The 26034-nt window shown below is 35.6% G+C and overlaps 1 protein-coding gene across 1 annotated transcript; it reads right to left on the bottom strand.

The window, feature by feature from the left end:
• Positions 1-3475: 3475 nt before the first annotated feature.
• On the bottom strand, positions 3476-12551 carry LOC104906905 (protein NETWORKED 1A). The gene is made up of 4 exons (XM_010695734.4): positions 12343-12551; positions 11666-11933; positions 6052-10241; positions 3476-4799 (listed from the first exon to the last, which is right to left on the bottom strand). The coding sequence occupies exons 2-4, from the start codon at positions 11766-11768 to the stop codon at positions 3699-3701; spliced, it is 5394 nt and encodes a 1797-aa protein (XP_010694036.2). The 5' UTR covers positions 11769-11933; positions 12343-12551; the 3' UTR covers positions 3476-3698.
• Positions 12552-26034: the final 13483 nt, after the last annotated feature.

The raw sequence follows: 26034 nt of genomic DNA on the forward strand, positions 1-26034 counted from the left end.
GACGATTTCGGAAAAGTGAGAGATGTTTAGTGAAACGGTACATCACAGACCCAACAATTGGCAGGCTCCATATAGATGAAATAAGATTAATAACCTCAGGGTGCCGGAAGCACCAGTTTTCAAACTGATATGGTCGACGATTTACCTGGACTGGTGGCTCCGTTTGATAAAATATAGCAGAGTGATCAGAATGCAGAATAGGGAGGTTTTTCACATATCCAAGTGGGTATCGTTCATACCAAGTGGGAGAAGCGTAGGCACGGTCAAGTCGTTCCATAATTAGGTCGTTACCGTCCCTATTATTAGTCCAAGTGAAACGAGGGCCTACAAAAGGAATATCTTGTAGTTGTAAATCGTGCTTCCAGTTTGTGAACTCATCCCAGCCTCTAATAATAGGTGTCCCACCCAATTTATCACTGTATTGATCAACTTGATTTATATCCCCAATAATAAGGAAATCTGGATAAGAGGCTAGTAGCTGTAGAAGATGGTCCCACACTATAGGACGATGTTGTTGACTCGATTCGCCGTACAAGAACAAAATGTACCAGTTCATTCCATTATTAGCTGATATTTTACAGAAGACAAAGTTACTCATAGAACTAAGTACATCAACTGCAAAAGGCCCCCAAGAAGCCACAACCAACCCTCCACTAGAACCTAAGGCATCAACTCCAACTACAGTAAGTGGATTAGTACAACGCAACAAAGACTGTACATGATTTACAGAGCATTTCGTCTCTTGCAAAAAAAAAAACGTCGGCTTGATAGTAGCTTTCAACCAGAATATGTACGGAATTATCGGGGCATCACTGGAATTTAAACCCCGACAATTTAACGAAAGGATATTCATGGCACCCTGGGTGACTGGTCTGGGTCAGTCACTACCCTAGCATCTTCATCAGAAACCTTGACTGTCATTGAAAATCGAAAACCCAATTCCTCCCCCTCAGGAGCAAAGCCTTGAACCCTCTGTCGCTTAAAAACCCATTTACCAGCAGGAAGGGGGGGTGAAGTGACAGCGCTGCGTTTCCTAGACACCTGAGACGTAAGTTCCTCCCCCGGTTCCACACCAAAGGAACGAGCCATCGATATATCAGTAATCGCCTTCGTATGAGGCCCCGCATGCTTCATTCCTACTTGAAATCCGCCGTTGGCTTCCCAGTCATCGAACTTGTGCCTTTTAGCCCCCCGAAATTCAGAATCATTACCTCTCAAATCAGCATCAAATGCATTAGCCGAAAGGCTACGCGTGACTGACCTAGTCCGTCGTTTGCGTCCAGCAAAGGAACACGTCGGCACCTGCTGCGCTTCAAAATAGGGAGGGTGAATGCGCAACCAGTTACTAGGACCTGGCTCATTTGGGTCCGGTGGTTGGTTCGTAGTCCATCCTTGAGCGACTAGCGCTTCAAGAGTACCCACATGAGAAGTAGGAACCCGAATAGGAGAATTAGGGCATATAGGATCATTTTCCGCCCCACCTTCTGTCGCAACGAAAGGTTCAGCCCTTTCACCCGATCGAGGCGCGAGACGAAAGTGCTGCGGAGGCCTCGTAGATATGCCCAGATGACGAAAAGGTCGTCGATGGCCTGGCGTGCGAACCGTAGCAGGTGGGATGCCTGGCCCTTGTACACCCGAAACATGGGAGTCTTGGTAGTCGACTTCTTTCCCGACTCGGCCATAAGTAATATCGTCAGGACCGAAACGCCTACCTGGGGAAGAGAGAATTTCTCGGCCAAGGGCCTCATTATTAATACTGTGATTGACACTATCCATAGAACCCATAGGAAACGACATGGGAGGGTTTGTGTGATAATCGGACTCATGGGAAGAAGGGTGATGTGGCTGTGCAGGTAAATTAGGAGGCTCCATTGATTGTTCATAACTCGCCACTTCCTCCGGCTCCTCATCCGAACTGGCTCCACGACATGCACCTCCACATGGCGCTCCGCAATATTATAGGGATCATGTTCGGGAATAATGCGAGTTAAATCCACGTGAGCATTCCGGTAAATAAATCGATCAGGCAGACCTCTAATGATATTTGTATAAAGAGGAACCTCTATAGGACCAAACATGATAGTCAATCCATCGTGTTCAAAATCCGTAAACCGACGATGAATGAGATGATGCGCATCGTAAGCAGACATGGGCATCGTCCAGTATGATGTCCAACACAACCACATTGCTTACAAAACTTAAAAACCCCCTCATACCTGAAATAAACCCATACTACTTGCCCATCCCCCAAAGGAAGAAAACAACCTGGTATGAGCGGTTGTGATAAGTCGATAACCAGTTTTGCGCGAAGAAACGCTTCCGGTGTTAAACCGGGTTCAGTGTCCTCCACGAAATCCACTACCCCAACATGTGACAAGATTCTCGTTGTCCAATCAGTCACCAAAAACTGCCAAGGTAAGTTATGTACTCGAACCCAAATTGTTGCAAGGTCGAAGTTGATAGAAGAAGGTACTTGCGTTGCAGAACTAGCTCTAAAGGTAATAATCTTACCATCAATAACAGTGGTATGCTTGCGAAGAAGTGCCTCACAATCATGTTGATCTTGGCACTCAAAGATGAAGTAAACTCCAGTTCGAAGAACGCGAATAGAACCGCGCGTACGCCAGTGGTTATTGACTACATTAGACACGAGGCTCGTGTTTGGTGGCACGAGATCGAAAAAGCGACCAACCACTGAGTGGCTCCATTCAATATTAGGTAAGGTGGACGAGAAGATGGAGGTTGGCTAATGAGAATACCCATTCTTTATGTATAGAACGGATACGCGGTTGTTACTGTTACTAGTTTGAGTTGTCGAATAGTTCATAAGAGAAGTATTTAAAGGTTTTGGAAGAAGTTTTTACTGGATTTGTGTTGGAAATAAGCGAAGATAGAAGCAAGTAATTGACTTTAACTGCATCAGACTATAAAACCCGCATGAAATAACAAGGTGAGATAAAAACCTGGAGAAAATTATACCGGTGTGGCCTGGCGCTTTGACACCCAGCGCATGCAATCCAACACGTGGCGATAAGAACCTGGCGTGTAACTTACTGGGACCTGTTGACTAAGCCTTTGGATGACGGAAACCCACGAGGCAAGCAGGTTGATATTAACTTGGGAAACTCACGTTTCTAGTGAGAGAGACTCTCGGTTTTAAGAGAGAGAAAATTTTTCTTATTTTTGGATAAAAGTGGATTTGAAATCCAACCAAATATATATTTCTAACCCCTCAGCACTAGTGATCAAGTAAAAGAGAAATTATCGACTCTTTTAGTAAAAAAAGTGGATAGGACTCAGGCATTTTTTCAATAGAGGTGCAAGGCTTACAGAAGTACCGGAACAATCCACATCAGTTCCTCCCTTGTAGATCAACTCGGCTTAATTTTCTCCTCTTTAACCACGCTTCCAACAATCTTGTAGCAGAGGCATTATTCATGACTCAACAATGGATAATTTGTATGTAAAATCAGGGTGAAGAAACACAATAGTCATACATCTGGGAAAAGTTCAAACTGCTACAAGATAACCTGATTGAATTATTCAATCTTATGCTACGAATCAGAGTTGTTCAGAATTTAATACAATTAGATCAGGGTATAATTTGACTCAATAAGCCTAGAATCTGCAGAAAAAAGTCCCTGCAAAAACAGAGGGGGAAGCGACTAATCTGAACAGGATATGGTTTATGGGTTACTTCAGTTTTTGGTAGCTGTAGGTCTCAAGCAGCCACAAAAACGGGGCTTCTTAGGCTTTTTACTCTTTCGTACACGACTGTAAAAAAACTCCCTCAGCAAAACAGATGCACTGCTTGTAGAATTATCCTCTTTGCCTTTGCTCTTCTTGTCATCCTTCAGCCTCAGCAAAACATACTGCATTCTTTGCATCTCGACCTCCAATCTCCCAATCTGTTCTGCCTCTTTCCGTACTTGCTCTGTCACTTTCTTTTTCCATGTACTCTCAACTTCATCAGACACTCTCTCGACCCTCAGTTCTGAAGTTATGGAGCTTTCCTCAATGCCCCTGATCAATTCAGCATTCATACCTATTAATTGGACTATGGAATTCTCCATGTCCTGTAACTGTCCTCGGAAAGTATCATATTCGGCCTTTTCACCTTTTTTCCTCTTCTTTGGCTCCACTTTTGTCCTCAGTTCTTGGACCGAAACCTGTAAACTTATTAACTTTTCTGCATCAGAAGCAAGTTTCTCCAATACGTTTTTCTTGGTCCCTTTTCTAGTTGAATGAGTACTTCTTGTTGACAATTCTAGTCTATCAACTCCTAACTCTTTCTCATATTGGGATTCTGGAGTTGGATTCAAACCACTTTGGTCTGCAATTTCATTGTCTACGATACCAGTTCCTTGTTCTAGCACCTCACTTATCAATTGATCCTGGCAGCAGTCCTGCTCTGCTGCTTCCCATAGTTCAAGCATTTGATCATCTGAAGCAGCACTGCCTCTCTGACTCGTGCCGTGGAATGAACGCCCTGAAGCTTGGTCAAGGGGTATATCCTTCATTTCTTCCCCATTTTTGACTTCAGCAGATTCAGAAACATGGATCTGGTCACTGTGCATATGCTCCTCTTGGTGGTGAGTGTCCATTCTTGATTTCAGCTCTTCTATCTCTTTCAATGCAGCATCAATTCTGAGTTCTGTGTGTGATTGTTTCTGCACTGCCGCCAGTTCCTTCTCTTTGTGCAAGATGTCTTCTATCACCTTAATTCTGTCCTGAAGCTTCTGCAGCTCAGAGAAGCCTGTTGAGGACGTCAAACTTTCCACTGTTTGATCAAATATCTCCTACATACATACAAGTATTCAAATTGAATATCCTGTTACCAATTCGTACATGCAAACTTTAAAGTACAACAATGAATGATTATAACTTATCACTCGCTTAGTCCTAGATGAGAGGAAGTAAATAATTTTTGCACATCCCATATAGATAGGCCAACCACTTCAAAGTATATTATAGCTCATATACATATATATACTTTCTCTGTTTCTTAATAGATGCATCATTTTGACTAGGGTCATTGGACACACTTGCCTATGCACAACTTTGACAATTAATATTCAATTATATAATATAAACAATTAAAAATATCTTGATAATGTACATAGACTTTAACCCAACAACAATGAATATTTATCTTTATAAATTACTCCCTCCGTCCCATAATATAGTATTTGTTTCTTTTTTATACGGTCTCCAAGATGTAACTTTGGCCTTTAATATCTTCAATTCCGTATTAGTAAAAAATATAAAAAGTTGATAGTATGAAACTAGACATTGAGACAAATCTAACAAGATCCCACATGAATATGTTATTTAATATATACAAATGAGAATATTCGGTCAAAGATTTTAAAGTTTGACCCACCAAAAATGAAGTAGGCACTATATTATGGGACGGAGGGAGTAGTAATTAAATATGGTCAAAGTTGATATTTGAATAATGTATAAAGTCGATATAATGCATCTATTAGAAAGCGGAAAACTATAATATATATGCTGTTTCTAGACATTACCATCTTATTCACCGGTTATTCCTTCTGTTTTACAAGACAAATTAAATCGAAACAATTTAAAATTGGCTTAATAATGAGCCGAAAACAAATTTAGCCTCTTTCAGGGAGGGAAGACGTATTTTGCAGGCATGCTATTGTCCTGTACAGTCGATGTTCAGTGATTATACAGATACTACATATCAGTAGTCCTATTGCCATAAACTCATTTATCATCATCACTCCAGCAAGTGAACATGCATCACATTCCAGGACAACTGATTTAAACAATGTAAAAGAGTTAATTTTGTTTTGTGATCCTCAACAAATTTGAATGCCCAATTAGTTATAGGAAGTGTCTAAAGGGAAAACTTCCTTATGCTATGTACCAGTGCCAACTATAAGCTACCATAGAATTGATCGGGAATATATTGGGAAAGAAAATTGATTAAAGAGATGTTAGCATCATTTGAATTCCATAAAAAATATTTCGTAGAGACAAAAGAAAAGAAGCAATGAAAGGAAAAGGGAACAAAATCTTCACCTGTTTATATGTAGGGGCAGAAGTATGTAACTTTGACTGCAAGATTGGATTTTTCTCAAGAAATGAAATATTATTCTTGAGAGAGGCTATAAGTGGTAGGCATGTTGTCAGCTGGGATCTAAGAGTCTCAGTTTCACTTTCCAGGGAAATAACTCTTCGTTTCATGCTCTCAATCTCCACACTTCGTCTATTGCTTACATCTTCAAGGCTCTCACATAAGCTGTTAAGATCATGAACCTTGTTCTCGAACAGAACTTCACGTATAGAAGAAATTTGGAGATCAAAGTAAAAAGAAGCTGCCTCAGCTTCCCAGAGTTCAAATTCACTGCTTCTTTCATGAAGCTCTGAAGCCAAGATCACTTCTCTAATTTTGTGTTCTTCTATTTCTTCATGTAATTTGCCTACTTGAGACTCTAAGTTTCCATTAGCATCTCGAAGACATACAATTTCACTCTCCTGATATTTGTTACTTTCAGATAAATTGACCATGTGTTGCTCTAGGACTGCTCTTGTAACTTCTAAATTTTCATAATCCTTTTCAAGACACTGAACTGTACAACATAATTCCGCATTTACTTCCTCCGTAGCTTTAAGTTTTAGCTCCGCATCTGACAATTCTCTATCTTTCTGGTTCAGCAACTCCTTTTTATAAGAAATTTCACGTCTCAACTGATTATTATGAGCACTGAGTTCGCGTTGCATATCTTCCAACTCATCCATTGATGTTTTCAGACTCAGATTCTCCATTTCCTTCTGTAGCAGCTTCTCCTCCAACTTACTGTATTGATTTTGAAGATCCTTGTAAGCGATTCCAAGGGTGTTTATCTCTTCAAAATTTACGCCCAATTTCGAAGCTGTCTCAGTAGCAAAGCTCTTCAAGATCAAAGATTGATAACTGAAAGCTAGAGCCTCAGCAAGAACTTGACAAGTATCCTCTTCTAAAATGTTCTTCTCCTTCTTCATGTGCAACAGCTCCTCCTGCAGGGACTTGTTTTGTTCAAAAGTGTTCAGATTATCCTTTTGAAGCATAATATATGCACTTTGTAGCTGTGTTTGCTTCGTATAAAGGTCCTCCACTTTAGCATTCAAGGCTTCTTCCGTTTTTTCGCTCATGTTTACTTGCATGCTAAGCTGCCTGCTCCACTCAAGAAGTTGATGTTTCTCATCTTCAGCCATCACAAGTTTTTGAGTCAATGTTAGAGATTCCTCCTCGAGGGCAATCTTTCTGGATGAAAGCTCTGCACATTCAGTATCAAGCTGCCCAAGTATTGTTGTCAGAATGGATTTTTCGACCAAAATCTTCTGATTTTCTTCTTTGCTTTCTGACAGAGAGTGTTTAATTTTTCTAATATTTGCAAGTATGTATGGAACAAAATTATGCTCCGCTTCAGCTTCAGTGCCGTGTTCAATTTCGAGGGCTTTCAGGACTTGATGAATTCCTTTCCTCAACATCTCAATTTTGTCCACCAAAAACTCAGCTTCCACTTCTTGAATCAAGTTCTCACCCTCTAATTCTGTAATCAGCTTCTCAGAATATTCAGCCGCTTCAATGTGTCTCTGGCACTCCATCAGAAGAGAATAGTTTTTGTCTTCCATATCTTGGATAAATTTCTGCAAGATGAAAATTTCAACCTGTGCATTTACAGCTTTCTCTAGCTGCTCCTCAAATTCCTTCTTCCTGTACCTGTTTTCTTCCTTCAGATCATGGATGTGGCCCTCCAATCCTGATAATCTTGCTTCACTTGTTGACACAAGACATGCACGTTCTTCCTTTTCAACATTAAGTGAAACCCTTAACTCATCTACTTGACTAACTGTTGATTGCTTCTCTTTCTCAAGACCCAAATACTTATCTTCTAAGTTTGTGAATCTCATTTCTAGCTTCTCCAGTCTCTGCTCCACAATCTCCAACCGAGAAACCAGGCTACTTCTCTCTGCCAGAAGATTAGACCTTTCACTCTTGAGTAGATCGCAAACCTCTTCCAGGCCCTTTGATTTAGCACGTAAACCTTCCAGTTCACCATTGACACCATAGAGGGAATCTTGCTGCAGTGTGTTCTTCTCAATGAGACCCTGCATAGTTTCAGTGATTGTTTGCAACTGGGAAAGAATGACAGCTTTCTCTGCAACAAGGGCAGACTTCTCTTCTTTCAGATCATGGCAAGATACCTGCAGTGTCTGGCTCTTCTCCTTCGATGATTGCAGCTCAGCATTCACCTCCCACAATGAGGTTTCTAGATTTGCATTTTTCCTAAGAAGCTCTTCCATGTCTTTCAATTTTTTGACAAGAACTTCTTTATCAACTCTATCCTTCATAGATATCTCCATAAGCCTCAAATTTTCATCTTGCAAGCCCTTAACCGACAATGCAAAGCATTCTGGATCCAAACCTACAGACTCCATTTGTTGCATGAGAGCCTGGTATCTGTTGTATAAGCCCTCTATTTCCTCCTTCAAAATCTGAATCTGAAGCTGGAGAGAATCGCTTTGCTCTGCTTGAAGTTTAACCTCAACTTCGAGTTTCTCTTTGATCTCCTTTAGTCTCAGCATCTCATCATGGAGATTCTTTTGTGAGATAGAAGAGGAAGAATTCACATCATGCAGAGTTTGGTTTTCATCCTTAAGCTGGCGAATTTCTACTTCCAGATTCTGTTTGCATATCTCTAGGTCTTTCATCATTTGGAGCCCATTTTTGAGTTCCAATGTGAGAGCTTTCTGCTTCTCTTGCGATTGAGAGTGGAGATCCTGAAGAGTACGGAGAGTAGCTTCTGCTTGAACGAATTGAGAGTGTTCATCTTGTAAGCTGGCAGTCAACTTTTCCAGCTTGGCTTCCTTTCGCGAAAGTTCCTGGTCTGCTGCAGCTATCTTCTGCACTAACTTTTGGGCTTCCAACTGTAGAGATTCATTCAGTTTGTCCAGCAGATCACACTTTTCCTCAGCACCCTTCAGTTTTGCAGTGCCTAACAAGATCTGGGAGTTAAGTCGTATATTATCTGTCTGAGCTTCACTCAACTCGAGCTGCAGTTTAGAGATTGTTTCCAAGCTCTGCTTGTAACGGAGAGCCACAGCATCTCTCTCCTCATTTACTCTGCCGATTTCTTCCTTCAAAAGTTTTATATCACTCTGTGCCTTTTCAGACTGCTCACCGAGCTGTTTCAAGCCCTCCAGAGCGTCTGCAAGTGTTCTCTCTAAAGTCGCTATCTTTTCTAGAGACTCTTTATACTGAAGCTCAGCAGCTTCTTTATCATGTTGTAATCTAGCAACTTCTTCCTTGAAATAAAGGGATTCATGTTTTGCATTAGCAACCTGATCGCTCAATCCTTTTGAATTGTCCAGAGCTTGAGAGAGTGAACTTTCAGCAACAGCTAACTTTTCCAAAGTTTGTCTGTATTGCAGAAGACTATCATCTCTTTCACCTTCCATATTTTTGAGGGCTTCATTCAATGCTTGAATTTCAATCTTTGCTTCACACACTTGCCCATCGATATATCTGGAATCTTTTTGGGCATGATTAAGGTCTTTTTCCAGATTAGATAGCTTATCCAAAGTCTGCTGGAAATGAAGGAAAATGGCATCTTTTTCAGCTTCAAGCTCAGCAAGGGACCGCTTTAAGGTTTCCAGTTCCCTTTCAGCCTTACTAGCTCGCTCAGATTCATTAAGAACCTGAGCCTTTAATTTCTGATTCTCCTTTGATAGCTGAGACAATAAACCTCCCGAATTTTTCTCGCTCATTCCACCATTACCTTCGAACCTGCCATCTACAGAACTTGACTCTTCAGGCCCAACTTCAGCTAAGCGAAACATATCATGAAGCTGTTTCAGACCCTTCCTGCTAATTCCACTGCCTTGTGAACTGGAAGAAGAGTGGCCCTGAGAATGATCAGGATCGAAAAATGAACGAACTTGATGCGGTGTTTCAGGTGTATCAGGCTCAGAACCAGAGGCTGCATCATCAGTAAGTGCAAAAGGTACTTGGTCAGGAAATGCTTGTGCCATTGTTCGATGAGCATAGCGGAGCTCTCCAGTGGCATGATTATATCTTTCAGCCAATGCACGGTAAGCTCTGTAGAATTCTTCGACCAATTTCATAAGCTCAGGTCGTTTTTTATAGTACATCTCAGCCCTTCTAGCAAATGAATCAGCATCCTCTTCAATGAGCTTAATCATTGCTTTTACTTTAGCATCCATGTCTGTCCAAACAAAAACGAACATGAGCACAATGAAGAACGGATAATAGCATAAAATACCAAAATCAACTAAGAAACGAGATTTCATACAAAAAAGGCTATATTGACCCAAGAGTTAACTAAGAATCACGCATAGCTACGAGTAAAATTTGTAAGGTTTTGATTCCTTCACTAACAGCATGCAAACTAACACACAAAGGACTGGTGAAACAGAATACAAACAATTACCAGGTACTTCCACATTCCACTTCTTCATAACCAGGGGATTACTTAGAAATAAAAAGTACCTAAGCTCCGTTTGTAGCAGGTAACAAATAGTGGTCATAATAATATGTAATATGTAACATCATCACAAAACATGTGATTTCTTCATAGATTTTGATTACCACTTAATACTGCTCCCTCCGTCCCTCAATAGCTTCATATTTCTCCTTTTTCACATTTGCCGATGCACGTTTTGTATCATTAATATTTTTAATTACATACTAGTAAAGAACATAGAAGTTTTATTTTCATAATGCACTCAATTATACAAATCAAACAAGATCCCACTAGACTATGTTTATTCTTATATATTGGGAAAAAAATTAGATTTTTTTTACTTATGAATAGTGTCCGAGTTAGAGATGGGAAGTATACAGGGGGTGGAGGGAGTATACATTTATCAAATGGTATTATCCTAATGAATGGTAATGAAGATTTGTGCAGTAAAATAGGTACTTGAGGATGGCAAGCATAAATACACACTTGCATGAGACTTCCTTTACAAATTTAACCAAAAACTTCATTACAGTTACCACCTACAATACGGACTCTTAAGATTTGACATTTGAACTTTGTATTCTGAATCCTACAGACTTCAAACTAAGAGAAATCTCCATAGTTCAAAATCAAACACACACAAAAACAGACAGTATTTAAACTAGTTGTATAAATATGTTAAAAATAAGTACTTTGCCCTATTTTGCTAATTGTAACTTGTACCCAAAGGAAATGATACGCATATTCAAGTAGTTGTATAAACGTATGTTGAAAATATTAAACAAAGTAATGTGAGGAGAAACCTTTCCTAAAAAGAAAATGGTGCAATTATTCAAAACCTCCCGAAAAGGAATATGGTACAAATATTTAAAAAGGAGGTAGTAATAACCACAAATTCAACAGTACGAGTTTTCAATTTCGACAAATCAAGGCTTATGGTTCATTTAGTGATAGGAAAACATAATAAGGAGACACAATGAGAATGTCAAGTTGTAGAAAGCTAATCCATGATAACATGAATATTAAACTAGGATATCTGACTCAAATTTCACACTTCAAGCTATAGAAGTGTAGTAATCATTAATCAACCAGAAGAGAAAAAAATAAGCAGACATAACAACCTGACAAAAATCAGTTCAGAGCATAGTTTTGAAGTAAATACATACCTTTGAGATTTTCCTGAAGCCATTTAGAATTCTTGGGGCTAACATGGCTATCCCACCACCAAGAATACAACCGCCTCGACTCCGAGTGTAATAAGGTTGCCATGGCTGCTGCAACAAGCAGCCAAGCAGCGGGTTTCGACCTCGCTAGAGACTGGTCTCCACACCAGTAATGAAGATTTTCCCAGGCCAGAATAGAGGGGATTGATTAGTCCTTACACTACCAAAGAAATCAATATCGTTTCAAAAGTTTCATACATTACTTGCCAACCTGCGATGTGAAAGGAAACCAATACACAATAATTAAGGTCTATGAGAACGGCTTAATATTGTCATAAAAACAACTTGATATAACATTTATATGAATCATCAATAACCCATATGATTAATTGTTTCTTTATATGCTTCAAAATATGAACTTAAGATCTTAAAAAATCAACAGACAAATAACACCAAAGTAACAAAATACTAAAAGTTACAAGATTACATGACTTTCAAGATACAACGACGAAGACGGCCACAACAACAACAACAACAACAACAATAACAACAACAACAACAAAGCGTTAAGTCACTGGGGTCTGCTAACATGAACCCTCTTAAGGATTCAACACAGAAGTAGCAAAAATAAGGTAGAGTTCAAATGAAGGGAAAAATAAGCTTGAAAATGAAAGACTTACAAATACATTGGGCAGAGTTACCAAGCAAAAGATTAGCAGCTGCGTTAGCTCGAAACCCAGCTACATTTTTCACCAATTTTATCCCATTTTTCTCTCCTTTCTCTCTCTATTAGTCTGGTTTATTGGTATTGTTTCTCTCTCTAATGAGAGTCAATTGAAGAAGTTTTGAGTCCAATGATGCACTGGTAAGTGTCAGAAATGGAGGCGATGGTTATGTATACTTAAAAAGTAATATATATTGTCGGTATTTTAAATTTTTTTTACTTTTGGAAGATAGGAGACATTATTGCACATGCGAGTAAGTCAGACATCAGTGAATATAACGTATACCAAAACTTCTATATATACTGTTTAGAAATTTGAAAACAATGAAAAAGAAAAAGGAACAAATTGGGTGAGTTTTAGGATGTGTTCTTTTCATCTTATTGGACATGAACTTGTTTGAACTTATTTGAAGTGAATTTATTGAACCTGAATTGAACTTATTAGACTTGATTGGACCTGATTCAACTTATTGAACATGATTAAATCTTATTGGAACTTATTGGACCTGATTGAAACTTATTGACCTGATTGGAACGAGTTCACTCATGGTACACCCAGGGGTATTTTTGTAATAAATTAGAATTTCAGGTGCTCATTTGACACCAAATTTACTCATTTGGGCATTTTGTTCATTTACTCATTTGCTCATTTTGTTCATTTTGTAATAAAAGTGTTTGCTCATTTTCTTAAATGAATAGAAATGTTTGCTCATTTGTTCATTTTGCTCATTTGCTCATTCGCTCATTTTGTTCATTTGGAGAAAATAGTCTTGGGTGTACCATGATCATGGTACACCCAGGTATACTATAAATATTCTCGATTGGAACTTATTAGACCTTATTGGAACTGATTGAAACTTATTACACCTTATTGGACCTGATTGAAACTTATTAGACCTTATTGGACCTAATTGGAACTTATTTAACCTTATTAGACAAAATTATTGATGAGTTATAACATAAATATTACCCCTAACCTACTACCTCTCAAAATTTATCATGAAATAATAATTATTAAAATTTATTCTTTAAAAAAATATTTATTATTAACTATCTCTTACGATAAACAATTTAACAAAAAAAATATACTACTTATATACTTGCCTATCTAAACTTTCACCATGAATATATCTAATAGTATTGTTAATAGTAATCTGAATAATAAAATACTCCCTCTGTTTTTTTTATCTTTCTCACTTTCCATTTACACATCTTCCAATGCACATTTTTGAACTTAAATATCTTTCATCATATATTAGTAAAAATTATAACGATTGAATATTAATAATGTACTAATTGAGACGAATCAAACAAGATCCCACATGACTATATTTTTTCTTATAAATTGAAAAAAATTGAGAAGATTCTCTCTAAGTATGAATAGTGTCAAGATTCTAAGTGAGAACGATAAAAAAAAAACAGAGGGAGTAATAGACAATAATACAAGTATAATATTATACATTGTGCTACTTTAATTCAAAAAAATTAATAACAACATAATCAGCTAATAGTAATATGAATAATAAAATAATAGACAATAATACAAATATTTAATAAAATGATAGACAATATTACAATATAATATGATATAATCATTGTTGTACTTTAATTAAAATTCTAATAATAACATAATCAACTAATAGTGATATGAATAATAAAATAATGGACAATAATACAAATATTTATTGATCATTGACTATTTGGACCTTATTGAAACTTTTTGGAACTGATTAGACATAATTGGAACTTATTGGACCTTATTAGACCTGATTGAAACTTATTGCACTTGATTGGAACTTATTGCACCTAATTGGAACGTATTGGACCTTATTAGACCTGATTGAAACTTATTGCCCTGATTGGACCTGATTGAAACTTATCTGAACAGATTGGATCCCCACTCATTTTTGCAGCCTCTCACCCCTCCCCCACCCCCTTCGATTTCCCATCGCCTCTCTTTGGTCGGTGTTACTATCCTCGACGATGATGCGCCCTTGTTTCGCTGAAGCAAGTAGGTGTTGTTGTGTTTTCCCTCACATGTCTGTCTCTGTCTGCTCTAGTGCGACGTCAGAGCAACTCTCTTCTTTCTCCTGTATCACTGCGTGTCGGTGCTGTTGCTGGGTGGTGGTGGTGTCTCCACCTTGAATCAATTATTCCTTCAAATTTTGAAATTAAAATATCTTTAAAACTACAAAGTAAAATAAAAAACGAAAATTACGACAATCTTAATTTCTTAAGATCTATAAATAGACATCCATTTTTTTTATATATTTGACACACTTTTCAAATTATTTATTCTAGCTTAAAATTTTATATTCTTGAGTTTTAATTTTTGGGTGATGTTTTGTTTTCTAGTCCTCTTCGAGTGGGGTGCATTTGTCAATATAGATGAGAGAGAAAGTTAATTAAAGAGATATAATATGTTTTCTTAGATCATGAATGATCATAATGCTCTTATATTGTAAATATTACTATTATTGGGACTTGTTTGACGGGTCAAGCATACCGGTTTTAGGTGTGGTAAATACAAGTCACGCCATATACCAGTCGAGTGTATATTTGGGTTCGGTTGAATAGGAATCAAGTTATACAGATTGTGGGTCGGGTTAGAGTGAAAACACAGGCTAATATCGCCTTATTATCAAAAGAAAAAAAATCAGATTTTTAAACAAAATGAATATTTATCGTTTATATATCAGTTTCATCTTTAATACTTCCCCAGTTTTGTTTTCTTGCAACGTTTTGACTTTTACACTATTCAAAAATTCTAGTTTGTTTATCTTTAGTGATTTACAGTTAAGGATAAACATATTCATGTAGGATCTTGTTAGATTTTCCTCAATGTATATTTTTCGAATATCTAATTTTTATAATTAAAAATGTTAGTGGTTAATGTTTTGAATAGACAAACGTGAAAGTCAAATTGCTGCAAGTAAAAAGAAATGAAGGAAGTACGATACAAAGCTCATATTGATAATAAAATTTATATTATTTAAACCAACAAAATTGGTAAAATTTACATCAACAATGAGAATACAAATAATATGTTATTACAAAAAATCAAACATATCAAAGTTGATGTAAAAGTAAACATTTATTTCATGTATAAATATATAATATGTTTTGATTATTAATAAGCTATCGGTCCTAGAATAACTTGAACATTTTTTTATTTGAGTCTCCTAGATTAGTTTGAATACTTCCTTTTTTTCATGGTCACAATTATTATATTAGTTTTCTTATAAAAAATACCAATTTTCTCTCTCTTTTAATAAAAATCATATTCCACCAACCTGTATTACATCTACTATTTGATAAAATACCACTTGAATGACTACAATAGGACTTATCACCTTGGGGCTTGTTTTCTTCTTCATAAAACCACTAAACTGAATTAAACTGAACTAAACTGATTGCAACTGGACTAGATTGATTGCAATTGAACTAAATTGATTGCAACTGAACTAAATTAAATTATAACTACAAGTAATGATAACAAATAAATTAGGAACTAAACTGATTGGAATTGAACTGAACTGAAGTGATTATTGTAACTGAATTGAACTGCACTGCGCTGAACTAAACTGAAAATAAGTTTGGGAGAACAGGCCCTACACTACATGTCCCAACAATTGCCCAAATCCTTTTGGGACGGACGGATTATATTATACTACATTTGTTTCTAAATAATAATTATTACACTTTCACTGTCATACGTGGTGATTGCAACTGAACTAAACTGATTCCAAGGGGGTGGGGGGAGAGAGGGTGTTGCAGGATTCGAAAGGGTAGGGGAGGGGGGCTGTGGGATTCAGAGGGGTGGGGAGGGGGCTGGGGCTAGGGTGGTGGGAGGGGGTTTGTGTGGGTGGCAGGTGGTGGTTGGGGGGGGGGTTGGTGGTCGCAACGGTGGTGCACGGGTGATCCATGTGGTGGTGGCGGCTCACTGGTGGTCCCCACTCCCTTTAATCCTCACCCTTATGTTTGCTTAATATTCAATTAAAATTTTGCCTATGAAACTGTGTTTTTCAAAAGTATAACATGGAAAAAAAGGAAAAAAGTACAATTTTTGGATCCATCACGTCGGGTCAAGTTCAATCCTAATACTAACTAAAACTCTTGTATCCAAATCTAATAATAAAAGTGAGTCAAATCAAATCAGGCTCTCAAATTTAGGTTATTTTTGGATGGATCTATTATTACTCATTATCTTAACAACTTCTATCTCATATATAAGAGTCACATAAATCACCCCACTTCCTCCAAATCTCTCCTTTTGTTGGTTTATATATCTACGATAATAGAGAAGATTCTCTATGTATGAATGGAATACAGTTATAGAACGTACTTCCTCCGTTCTTAAATTAGGTGCGCTACTAATTTTTTGCACTGTTAATTAAATGTGATAGTTAATACTATCTCTGTTTCATATTATTTGCAATGATTTGACATAAAAATATGATTAAAAAATATCTAATCGTTGTAAATAATATGAAACGGAGATAATATAATGCAACTACTTTAATCTTGAGCAAATATTATCCATATTTTAGTGTTAGGAAATTCACATTGCTTCCTGTCAAAAAAAAAAAAAAACACATTGCACAAATTTAGATCTGCTAGAATATTACTTTTCTTTTGGTATAGATACTAAAATATTACTATCCTATAAGAAAAAATGCACAAATGGTTTGGGTTGAAAAACTTTCACGAGCTATGAAAACAACGGGAGATGTATGTTGTTGTCTCTTTTGTCCTTTCCATAAAGTGACGTACCTCCCTTGATGTGATAGCTGACAGAAACATTTGATCTACAACATCAAATCTCAATTAAATTGATTGATCTAAACTTATGCTTATCCGGTGCTGATGCTCTCGAAGATGTTTTCCTTTGGGTTTGACAAATGCAACTGCTGATAATATACTTCCTCCCTAAAGAAATAGATATTACATTTTTCATAACACATTTTTTTACACAATTTTTTTATAAGAGAAGAGAAATAGAGAGAAAGATGGAGACCCATGTGAATATGTGGTATAAGAAAAATAGAGAAAAATTGCTACCCAAAAAGTAAGTATAACATCTATTTTGTTACAACCATATTTAAAAAGTGTATGTGACAGTGAAAGTATATACTCAATCTATTTCTTTTAATTTACTCACTCCACTTTGCAGGAGAATCGAGGAGAAAGGAATTATGGGAATGAAACTGAAAAGGTGGAGTAAATAATTAAAAAGTGGGTTAAAATATTAAAAAGTGGGTTAAAATATTAAAAAGTGCATGACATGGGTGGAAAAAGATAATGAAGTAAATGAGATATGTTACAAAAAATAGAAAAGTAACAGTGTGTAAATTAGAAAGAAACATATAAAAAATGAACGTGTGTAGATTTTTTATAAAAAGGAAGAGAGCACCTCCCAATACTAAAATATGGATCTATAATCTATATAAAAAGAAATATTAGTAATATCTATAAAAAAAGAAATATTAATAATATCTATATAGAAAGAAAAGTAATATTTTTTTTGAAAAAATTGTCAGGTGTAATCCCAACTATGGATGTCTCGCCATTTTCAGTCGTAGCTAAAGATTATTTCTGAGCAGTCCCAACTATGTATCATTTTTGTCAAAATTGGTCCCAACAGGTTAATGACCTCTTAGAACAGGTAAAACAAATTTTATTTTATTTTTTCTCCAAAATTTCATTTTTTCTCTCCTCTAGTAGGCATCCACCTCTCTCATCCCCCACACTCAAAACTCCCACCCCACCACCACCTTAACTCCCACCCAAACCTGCCGCCCCTACGACACCCCCTCCTCAACCCCGACTCTTGGAGGAAAATAGAGGAAACAAACAAGGAGGGCACGCGACAGGAGGTGAGGGTGGCACTGGCAGACGACCGCAACGTCTGGGAGGCAAGGTGGCATATCGAGGACACAGGACGGTGCGTGGTCTGTGTGGCAGCGCAACCGGGTCGAGGTGAGAGAAGATATGCGAGGAAGATAAAGAGTAGCGAGAGAGAGTGTGTGTGTGCGTGTGAGAGTGGGGTTGTGGCTAGGATGCGAGATGATGGCGCGCAGTGATGCGGCGGTGGTCTTGGATTTACGGCGGCAGGTGAAGGGCGGTGCTTGTGGTGGTTCGAGGGGTGTGGGCATGGTTTGCACGGTGGTGTTAGTGTTCTGGTATCGAAATAAAGCAGAGGAGAGAGTGGGTAATGGAACTTTGGGGCTTCTTTTGCCAATGTTTTCCGACAAGATTTTTAGAGAGGAAAAGGCTAAAAATGGAGAGTTGCGAGTGAGTGGTGAGTTGCGAGATTTCCTTCATTTATGCAAGGTGGCACGGAGGAATGCGAGAGGAAGGAGGGAGAAGGGGTGGCAGGACGAAGGAGGGAGCCTGCTGGGAGAAGGTAGTAATGAGGGAGAAAAGGGAGGAAGAAGGAAGTAAACCAGGTAAAAAAAAAAAGTAAAAACAAAAATTTACCGGTAAAATGGATCACTAGTCAATTGGGACCATTTTTGTAGAGCATACCCCAAAGTTGGGGCTACTCAGAAATAATCTTTCGTTGGGACTGAAAATGACGAAACGCCCATAGTTGGGACTGTTCTTGCCAATTTTTCCTATTTTTCGGTAATATATACTAATATTTGCAAAAATTATATAGATATTATTAGTATTTATATGGATATTAATAATATAATGCTAATATTTGCAAAAATTATATAGATATATTAAGGGTAGTTAGGAAGTCCAAAAAGTAAAAATAGTTCATAGAAATAGTCTTGATTGTTTGAGATCAAAAAAAGTTTTAAAAGGAAATTATGTATATTTTTGATTACTTTATATAATGTAATGTGCATCAGGAATTGACACAAACATTAATTTCACCACACTCCATTTCTGTTAACTCCGAAGATAAGACTCTTAATTTATTCTGCGAAGTCCTTAAATTACAATTGTGTTACTTTCGAAGATAAGACTTTTAATTTACTCTGACAAATCCTTAAATTATGACTATGTAGATTTGGCTTGCGTGGAGGGGGAAAGCTTAGTTGGAACTAGTAGGGGGATTAACCTTAATAATATTTCTAAAAATATTGGATACAATATATATTTTCTCCGTCTTAGAAAACATTTTTTTTTATATTCGTCTCAAATTAGTTTGAACATTTTCATTTTTAACATGTTCTCACTATTAATATATTATTTCTTTTATACTCCTTTTACCCACACTATATACCTTTATAAATAAAAAGTTCCCAAAACTTTATCTCTCTTTCAATAAAAAATACCAGATCAACTCCTATCACATGTACTTCATAAATAAAATCCCTAAATTAGTGAAACTCATAACTTTCCTAAATAACTGACAACATTTTCTATTTCCAACCTTTCAAATTATTATTTCTTTTAAGTATCAGTTTGGAATTTCATTTTTCTCTTTTTATCTCTTTCTCATCTCCTATTTCTCTCTCATTTTTTGTGATCTCCATTTGTGGTTTTCCATTTTCCTCTCAAGTCATATGTCGTCAATTTTGCTTTCTCATTTGTGTATTGATCATTAATTCATAATGTTCATTGGTTATTAATTATGATTAAAATATCATCTATTTTCTTGGTTGTTGCAGATTAATGGACAAGACTCATGTAAATCGATTGACTCGAGATGTATTTGGACCGCACTCACTTACTTCACCACAATTAGTATTTTAATTTTGATTATTTTATGTTTATATTAATTTGTTAAGAATTTAAGCTAATGTCATTTTAAGATTTATTTCCAGTCAAGTTTGTATTTTTTAAGTTCTATGTGAATCTAATTTTTGTGAACCCAATGTGTGATATTGGTTGAATTATCTACATTAATAACCGTTTGCTTTTTCAAAGATATTTTCATTTATAACATTCGAAATTTTCAAAGATTATATATATAACAATAATTTTACATTTGGAAGTTATCATATCAAATGCAACAAGAAGAAATTGAACACCATTCATATTGATTATTATATACTTTTATCACAAGTCACGATAAGTTCTATCAACAACAAATAACTCTAATTATTCCAATCAACAATAATTATACCAATCAATACCGACTTTAGATATCAAATATTGCCAATTTTTTTTTTCTAAAATCAACCAAAATAGAGAACTTGCAATATAAATAAAGTGATGACATATAGCAAATTGATTTCATTGTTTTGTCTCATGACATAAAGTAATTGATGTTGTGATGTATATGTTAGTACATGTTCAAAATTTTCAACTCCTGATGTTGATTTGGATTGTTTTTCTTTAGAGATTATTTATGTTCAACTACAATGGTAAGTAAAGTTATTGTAAAGTCTCTATTTAATTCCTATTTTTATTACTAGACTTTTAAATATTATGTATACATTTATTTGATAAGACTCAGGAGACCAAAAATCTAAAACAAAAAAATACCAATAAACTAAGTACTTTATTAATAAAATGTAAAAAAAACCCACACAATAGCACACAAATAACTCAACTTCAAAAATTATTTGTTTTTTAAAATATGTATAAATCCACCATAGAATCGCAATTAAATATCTCCTAGCAGTCACGATCTACATTAACAATCATTTCAGGTCATTAGATGTAGCTACATAATTATTTTAATATTTTATAATCTTTCGCACGCATCGCGTGCATACAAGACTAGCAAAGAAATAAATCAAGTTATATAGGTTGTGGGTTAATAATAACAAGTAAATTATAGGTGGACCAATAAAAGGGAGACAAGAAGACAAATGATCTAATATGTGTAAGAATGAAACTATATGTGATTTATTTTACATTATATTTTATTTTTTACAAAACCATCGACCTAATATTTGTATTCTATTGATTTTATCTACTCCTTTCACTTTTCTATTTTCCTATACACTTACTATAGCTCTAATAATGAAGGAAATTACTGTGTACCATCGCATTTTTCTTTTAGTTACTTTTAAAGAGAAAAAATAGAAGTGAGTCTCATATTGTGTGTTATATTGGAGGATAAAGAGAGAAAATATTTGACAAATAAGGAATACTGTATAATTGGGTAGAAGTTTTGAAACAAATGTAAAAAAAATGATTAAATCTTAGGAAAATGGAGAGTATACTTATGCATCAAAGATACGGTCATATTATAAATCACCTTTAATATAAAATCATATTAATTGTTTTATACTTGTGTGCTCTAATAAGCTAATATATATGTAAAATTTAATTTGAGATATTGTAACATAAGAAATTAAACAAAGTATTTTAGGATGGATGGCGTTTTTGATAACTTATCCGATTTTGACAACTTAACTAGATCAGTTGAGGACACATTTTAATAAAAAAATGAAATGCACTCTATATACTTCATAGTTACAACACTAAGATGAACGAAGTTAAAAAGGTAAATATAACCAAGATGAACACGAAATTAAACATTGATGAAAAAATAAACTACAGAACAATGAAGATTAACATAAAACAAAAATGACATGAATTAATTAAACTAAGAAATGAAAATGAAACATAAATTATGAAACATAAGATACATTAATTACGAAAAATAAATTATGTTTAATATGAAACAAAATTACATAGAAATGAAATCAACCCCAGATATGAATTAGATGAATTATACGAAAATACCTAGATCCAAAATATGAACGGAAAAATACAGAGCATAAATTAACTGATGAAAAAATAAGAAACTAAAAAACGAAAAAAATGAAACTAACCGTAGATCTAAAATAAAATAAAATTACATTAAATTAAGTATAATGAAAATTAACAAACTAAATGAAAAAATGAATAAAATAAATATGAAACTACCCCTAGATCTGGAACGAATTGTTGAGCAAGGAGAGAAGAGAGGCGACAACGACTAGAGGAGCAATGGCGATGTGGGTGGTAGTTGGCCTTTCAGGAGATGCTGATGTGTGTGGGTGGTGGTTGGCATTTCGAGGAAAGAAGTAACGACAAATAGATTTTTCTCATCCTTGAACTTGACGACGACGATGGCAAAGTTATCGTACTCCTCCTTTAACTTGGCGATGACGGTGACGACGTGTTGTGCAAATGGTGGTGATTCATCGTGAGTTTCAATGAGAGATTTTTATGAAGTTAGAATGAATTGGATGGGAGAGAGGATATGAGAGGAGAGTATAAGTGAGAAAGGGAAGATTAGGGTTTAAGTTTCATTGGGGTGAGAGAGTTGGGGAGAGAGAGATAGAGATGTGGGGGGTGACGAAAGATGTGGGGGGTGAGGAAAGATGTGGGGTGGGCTGGTTCTCCCGGGCTTATATAAGGACCTAATTAACTGATCTAGTGGCAAGATGGACCAGATTAGTTAATTGATCCACATTTTGTGAACTAACAAATCTGATTTTGGAAGAACGAGATCATATTACTTATGTCATTTAAAGTTTTTTCCACTAGTGTATATTTTTAGAAATTTAAAAGGAACCTTTAGTAAATTGAAATTAAGTAAAATACACTTTGGTTGCTGTTATCTTTATGCTACAGTTAACTTGGTAATTTTTTTCGTTTTATTTTTACTGAAGATTAAAAATTGGTTTCCTTATTAGTTCGTCAAAACTTTTTTTTTTTTACTTTCTACCCTACCAAAAACTCAAAAAAGAAAAGATATCCACATTTATCTCCAAACCTCATCTTTATACCACCAACTTTTATTCCGTTGGAAACATTAGCAAATTAAAATGTACATGTGGATATATCACTTATATACTTCCTATGTTTCTTTAAATAAGACATGTTTCCTTATTTGAAAATGTGACGCGGATTCTAAGGCACTTATTCTTAATGAGCCAGTCACATTGGTCTTGGAGAGTATGGGGTTCAACCTCATGACTTGTAAGCTTTTGTCGATTGGGTTACTTGGCTTGAAAAGAACTTAACTAGTTATTTAATTTCATGTCTTTAATAATTAGTTTTTTTAGGAAATATGTAAGAATTAGTTAATTATCAGTTAAATTAGTTTAGTTGTTTACTAACTAGTTATTTAATTTCATGACTTTAATAATTAGTTTTTTTAGGGAATATGTAAGAATTAGTTAATTATTACTTAAATTAGTTTAGTTGTTTACTAATAAAGGGGCGTACAAAAGAACCAGATATTAGATTTATTTCGGCTAGTTGGGCTACAAGTAGAAATACTAGTTCGTTAGTTTGAGTACGAGTGGGCAACAAGCAAGGAGTCTATTTCTAGGAAATTGTCGTATTGTTTAAAGAGATTTAAGGAAGATTTGCATATCTTTCCTTAGCTATAATATTTTTCTTCATTTTAGTCTAGATTTAAGGCTTGATTTAAGGAGAAAGTTTCCGATCTTCCTTCTTGTAAAAATCGATGACTTGGATACTTGGAGAACAAGGCTTTCTTGCTTAGACTATAAATAATAATCATGTAACCATGTTACAAGGGTTAGAGTGATTTTATGATAAAAATTGTGTTTATTGTTTGTGAATATTTTCATAAGCTTTATTTGACCATTAATTAATTTTCAGGACTATCTATTGATTAGTGTTAAACAACTTAATTCCAAGAGTGGTTTGCGTGTGTTTAATATTGTCGTTGAGAATCTTTTAACATCGAAATACCCGTTCTTCGTGTTCCTAATTTTGGACATAGATTCAATTACATATAAGTGGACATTTCTCTTTGATTTCTAAGCTATCAATGGCTTGGCAATCATATCAAGTGGTATCAGATTTTCCAGGAGGGTGAGGATAGAAGGGATTCTACTCTTCAAAGATTCGAGGTAATTCATTCTAAAGTTACAATCTTTCTTTTAAAGTTGAGATCTTTATGTGGGCTTTGTTGTGTTTGGGGGTACTCTTTGCTTCTTGTCTCTTTGTTTCTTGTGTGTGTGTTGTGCTTTTGAAATCTTTGTTGTATTATTCATAATGTTGACTTATATGTAGAAGTTGACGATCTTGCGAAGGAACAATTTGTTTTTCAACTTGAATATAATGTTGATGCTAGTAATATGAGTAGACTTGTGACACGAACGAATGATATATCTCATATAATATCTAAGAAGATAGATAAAATAGTGTTGAGTGTATTGGTGTTGTGGAGGATGAACATGATGATCGTTCTATTAAAGCCACAAAACCTAGCTACAATGATGATAGAGGGTCGAAATCGGATGATTACGTTGGGGATTCTAGTCCTGAAGATTTGCTAAAGTGGCCGGATTAGACAACTTGAGAAGATTGTAATTATAGGGGTTCTGATGATCATAAGAGCTTCAATGTTGCTTCTATGAGACTCACAAAGAATGTTGTATATAGGCTCAAGAACTTCAAGGCTAAACATGCTAGAATAGGGAGAAATAAACTTAGTAGTTGGACTAAGCTAAAAAAGAAGCTCAAGGAGAAGCTTTTGCCAAGTGATTTTCGAACAAAGGCAATATTTGGGATTGACTACTTTGAGTCAAGACACGATGAGTGTGCATGAGTACACTAATGGAGTTTGATAAATTGTGCCTTATGTGAGTGTGACTTGGAGGAGAAGGAACCTTTGAAGATTTCTCATTACATTAAGGGTTTAAACCGTCTAGTTACAATGACCATGGATGTTTCGATTTATAATTATTTTTTGATGATGTGACTAGATTGGCTTTAAAGTTTTAATCTCATGAGAAGGAAAATAAGCCAAAGTATTCTTATGGAGGGAATTCTGGTTTGAGTATCACTAAACCTTCTTCATCTTATTCTTCTACTTTGAAGAATTATGATGGTTTCAACAAGTTATGATATTTTTTCTAAGGTGGAAAAGAAGGTTGAGAAGCAAAAGGTCTTTATTTCTAGAGATAAATATAAGGAGAATCTAAAGTATTTCAAGAATCAAAGGAGATGGCACATTGCTAGCAATTGTACATCGAAGAAAGCTCTTACTATGAGGCAATACATGGCCTTAAATGAAGAAAAGGAGTTGTATTAATATATTTTGGAGGAGAGCTATGGAGATAGCGATGAGGAAGATGTTTTCCCCAAGGATGATTCGAAATTAATTGATTTTAGCAAAAATTGTCAGAAACCACCTTTTAAATTCACTTTTTTTGTGGGAAACCCACCTTTTAATTGTTTTTGGTTAATTAGCCACATTTTTTACTTTCTTTTTTGTTGAAAGCCACCTATTGACGGAAAATGGACATTAACTAACAGATTCCGGCGTTGACCATCACATGCCTTGCATGTGATGTCATAACACCCTTATGTTCTCCTTTTTTTCCACGATTTCCCTCCCAAAACCCATTCATTTCCCTCTTTCTCTCCCATCTCTCTCTTTTCCTTCATTTCATCTACTTATGTCTCAATGAATTGCAAAGGGATTCTCCTCCACTTGAAATCAGGTAATCATAATTTCTTTTATTTTGTTCTTTTGTCCAATTTATAATTAGAGTTTAGAATTGACTAGTGTGTTTTAAAATTAGGGTTAAAAACCAATTTTTCTTTGGTTTGGAATTGCGCAGTTGTGAAGTTGAAGAAAAGGAAGTGCAAATGTGGGTTTGAAGTGGCTGTGAGGACTTCATGGACTAATGAAAACCCTGGCAGGAAATTTGTAGCTTGCAAGCTCTACAACCATGACACTGGACACAGTGGATGTCAATTTTTT

The sequence above is a fragment of the Beta vulgaris genome, chromosome 3 (genome assembly GCF_026745355.1).
Source record: "Beta vulgaris subsp. vulgaris cultivar EL10 chromosome 3, EL10.2, whole genome shotgun sequence".
In the NCBI taxonomy this organism is placed as follows: Eukaryota; Viridiplantae; Streptophyta; class Magnoliopsida; order Caryophyllales; family Amaranthaceae; genus Beta; species Beta vulgaris.

Excerpts from the sequence above, each read along its gene's own strand:
- LOC104906905 (XM_010695734.4), bottom strand. The coding sequence starts at position 11,768 with ATGGCAACCTTATTACACTCGGAGTCGAGGCGGTTGTATTCTTGGTGG. Across the intron at positions 10,242-11,665 it reads GCTTCAGGAAAATCTCAAAG|ACATGGATGCTAAAGTAAAA; the intron begins GTATGTATTTAC and ends TTGTTTGGACAG. Across the intron at positions 4,800-6,051 it reads CTGCCCCTACATATAAACAG|GAGATATTTGATCAAACAGT; the intron begins GTGAAGATTTTG and ends GTATGTATGTAG.